The sequence below is a fragment of the Anarrhichthys ocellatus genome, unplaced genomic scaffold (genome assembly GCF_004355925.1).
Source record: "Anarrhichthys ocellatus isolate YVR2014 unplaced genomic scaffold, GSC_Weel_1.0 scaffold81, whole genome shotgun sequence".
NCBI lineage: Eukaryota > Metazoa > Chordata > Actinopteri > Perciformes > Anarhichadidae > Anarrhichthys > Anarrhichthys ocellatus.
This window is the reverse complement of record NW_022280111.1, coordinates 390188-392806: the sequence shown is the minus strand read 5'-3', so window position 1 is coordinate 392806 and position 2619 is coordinate 390188. Positions and strand designations below refer to the sequence as shown.

The window sequence follows — 2619 nt, the reverse complement described above, 5'->3', positions numbered from 1 at the left end:
CAGGGTTGTGGAGAAACTGGTTTATGGGTTTGACATGGAAAGACATTCAAGAGGGCATTTGGTTGGAGGAAATGACAAGGAGAGATGTTGTTGACAAGCCCGAGGTGGCAGGCCTGGCATTAGGCCCACTAAGCAGCACATAAACACTATTCAATTTCATGGCAGTGGTTTTAATGGGGAACTACAACAAAAAAGAAGAAGAAAAAAAAAAATCGCCACATTCACTTGAGAAGTCTCCTTTTTGAGCAAACAATGTGTGACTGACTACTGCTCACTTCGAGTTGCAAATCCTTCAGTGGCAGCACAACACTACAGACTGCCATCCGTTACAATTGACTCCCTGTTAAATTACTGCTCTCCTACCGCAGTTTCATCCTGGGCTTTAACTGTTGGTTAGAAGGTTTGCTTGGCAGCCGGAGCAGCGTGGTGCTCACTGAAAACATTGTAGGTTTCACCAGAGGAGCATGACAATCGAACGATAAATATGTGAGATGAAAACGTATCGCTTGACAGACTGACACATTCAAGGGCCACTGGAAAAAACAAAGCAGCGTCCTGAGAGTGAAGAGGATGTAGATACGACTTTGAAGCTCCTCGAAGTCTGCCTGAACACACACCTTGGTTTTCAAAACGTCAGACTCTCTCCTGCTGTTTTGGTCTACTGACACTCGCCAATGGTGACCAGGAAAGAAGCTATTCTTTAAACTGTCTTGCTTTGTGCTCCTTTCCCCCCTACCAAAAAAATGGACTACCCACTGGAAAGCATCTCAAAGCCCTCCCAAATTAAATATTTTGTTTTGGTGAGTGCCATTAAGCTGAGGCAACATAAACTAGTAGTCAAGTCTTGCCAGCAGCGGAAGGAATCCTGTTTCAAGCACCAAAGAGAACCACAGAGTCCTGCCTCTGTACCACAATAAAACATCTACGGGAGGAGGGTGATTCCAACGAACAGCTGCTCAATGGCAACAGTATCGATGCCAAATGAGGATTCAAATGTGCGATCACATGCGTGTTTTTCTTACCTTACAAACCGTTTCAACATCCCAGGGCAGGACGGTCTGTAGATCGATGAGCTCACAAGACACTCCCAGTTTCTCTTGAGCCATATTGGCCACCTCCCTCATCACGTGGATCTAAATGGAAGAAAAGAAAAAGAAAACCTCTAAATCTAATGTGCTGATGCAGCTTACAATTTGGCAAGGATGTCATGCCTGCTGCTACATAAACAGTCCAACAGCTATTCTGCATTATACACGTTTCAATTCTAATAGGCACTAACATATCTAGTGTGATTGATTACCTCCAGCTGCTGCAGAGCTGTGATATTTATTAGAACTCAAGCGGTCTAGTTCTTACTCAAAATGCTGTTGCAAAATCCCCAAAAACACAAACAAGCAATTATGTAGTTGGACCATCAATGACACGCAGAACTGCTGTAAATTGCTCCACATGTCCACGGTAAAGTATTGGCACTGCATTACACGTAAAGATATTAGTGCGCGTGCGTAATATATAAATAATTAAATGGAGCAATAATAACATAAAAAAAGATATTAAAACTCACTGTTGAAACTGGTATTTTGTGACAACTAAAGCGTCAACACTCAACAGTCAAGCCAGTTTGAAAGATACAGGCACTGTCCCTCAAGCTACGAAATAAACTCAATAACTTTTAGTTTATTTTAGATTCATGATGGAAATGGTGCTGCCGTTACATTATTTCCAGCTGATAAAGAGGATCTTTATCATTAATGGAGGGACTGTTGAGACTACGGGGGATAACTTCCTCTGTTTGGGCGATCAGAAGCTGCAGATTGGCCACTAATCCTTTCACTCCGATCTGTGAAAATTGTTTTCTTTACTCTCGTCCGCAAAGGCCCGACAGACGGGGGGGGGGGGGGGGGGGGGGGGGGGGGGGGAGTAATGATGCGAGAGAAGAGTGGTATTTCAAAAAAGGAGAGCCGTGCTTTCCACTACTTCACTGGATCCCCGTTCTTCACAGTCCACCCTTCAACGATAATACTGGCTTTGATGGAGACCTTTTCCTTCAATGCCCTCCGACCCCCCTCCCATGTTCCGGGTCCATTGCGGCCTGGATAAGCCTGTTAAAGTAGCCGGGTTCAATCAAAGTCGGGGACGACACCTGCCGAGTTACAGGCCGCTTGATACAGAGCTGCAGAAAATAGAATCTCTCGGATGAAAAGAAGGGCGACAATGGAAAGTGTGCGGCGTTAACACACAAAGAGAGACGAGAACAGCCTTGATGAAGTGGAGATGTCTGGGCAGATACAGCCAAAGACCGCCTGCTGAGACAGAGGGGGCTTCTGGTGGACTTAAAGTTAATCCACTGCTCGCCTCTGTGGCTTTAAACGGCATTTAGCGGAGATGAGACTCCTTTTTTTTTTCTTCCTGTGACCATGGAAAATGATCCAAAGATAGAGGACAATGTAATACGCAAGAACGCCTACCTGTGTCCCCCAGGCAACCAGAGTGACATCACTTCCTTCCTGTAGGACCTCGGCCTGCGAGAGAGGGACGGTGTAGGACTCCACGGGAACCTGCTCCACTGAGGACACACACACACACACACACACACACACACACACACACACACACACA

The 2619-nt window shown here is 45.6% G+C and overlaps 1 protein-coding gene across 2 annotated transcripts in view; it reads right to left on the bottom strand.

The window, feature by feature from the left end:
* Positions 1 to 2619, bottom strand: part of bckdhb (branched chain keto acid dehydrogenase E1 subunit beta) — a 68491-nt gene that overhangs the window by 49874 nt on the left and 15998 nt on the right. For both annotated transcript variants that reach the window (XR_004213746.1, XM_031874413.1), the window contains exons 7-8: positions 2469 to 2566; positions 1023 to 1133 (exon numbers count right to left, since the gene is read on the bottom strand). Coding sequence is in view for 1 of the 2 variants with exons in the window: in XM_031874413.1 (XP_031730273.1) it covers positions 1023 to 1133; positions 2469 to 2566 (209 nt within the window). In the remaining variant the exon portion in view is untranslated. The remainder of the gene's footprint in view (positions 1 to 1022; positions 1134 to 2468; positions 2567 to 2619) is intronic.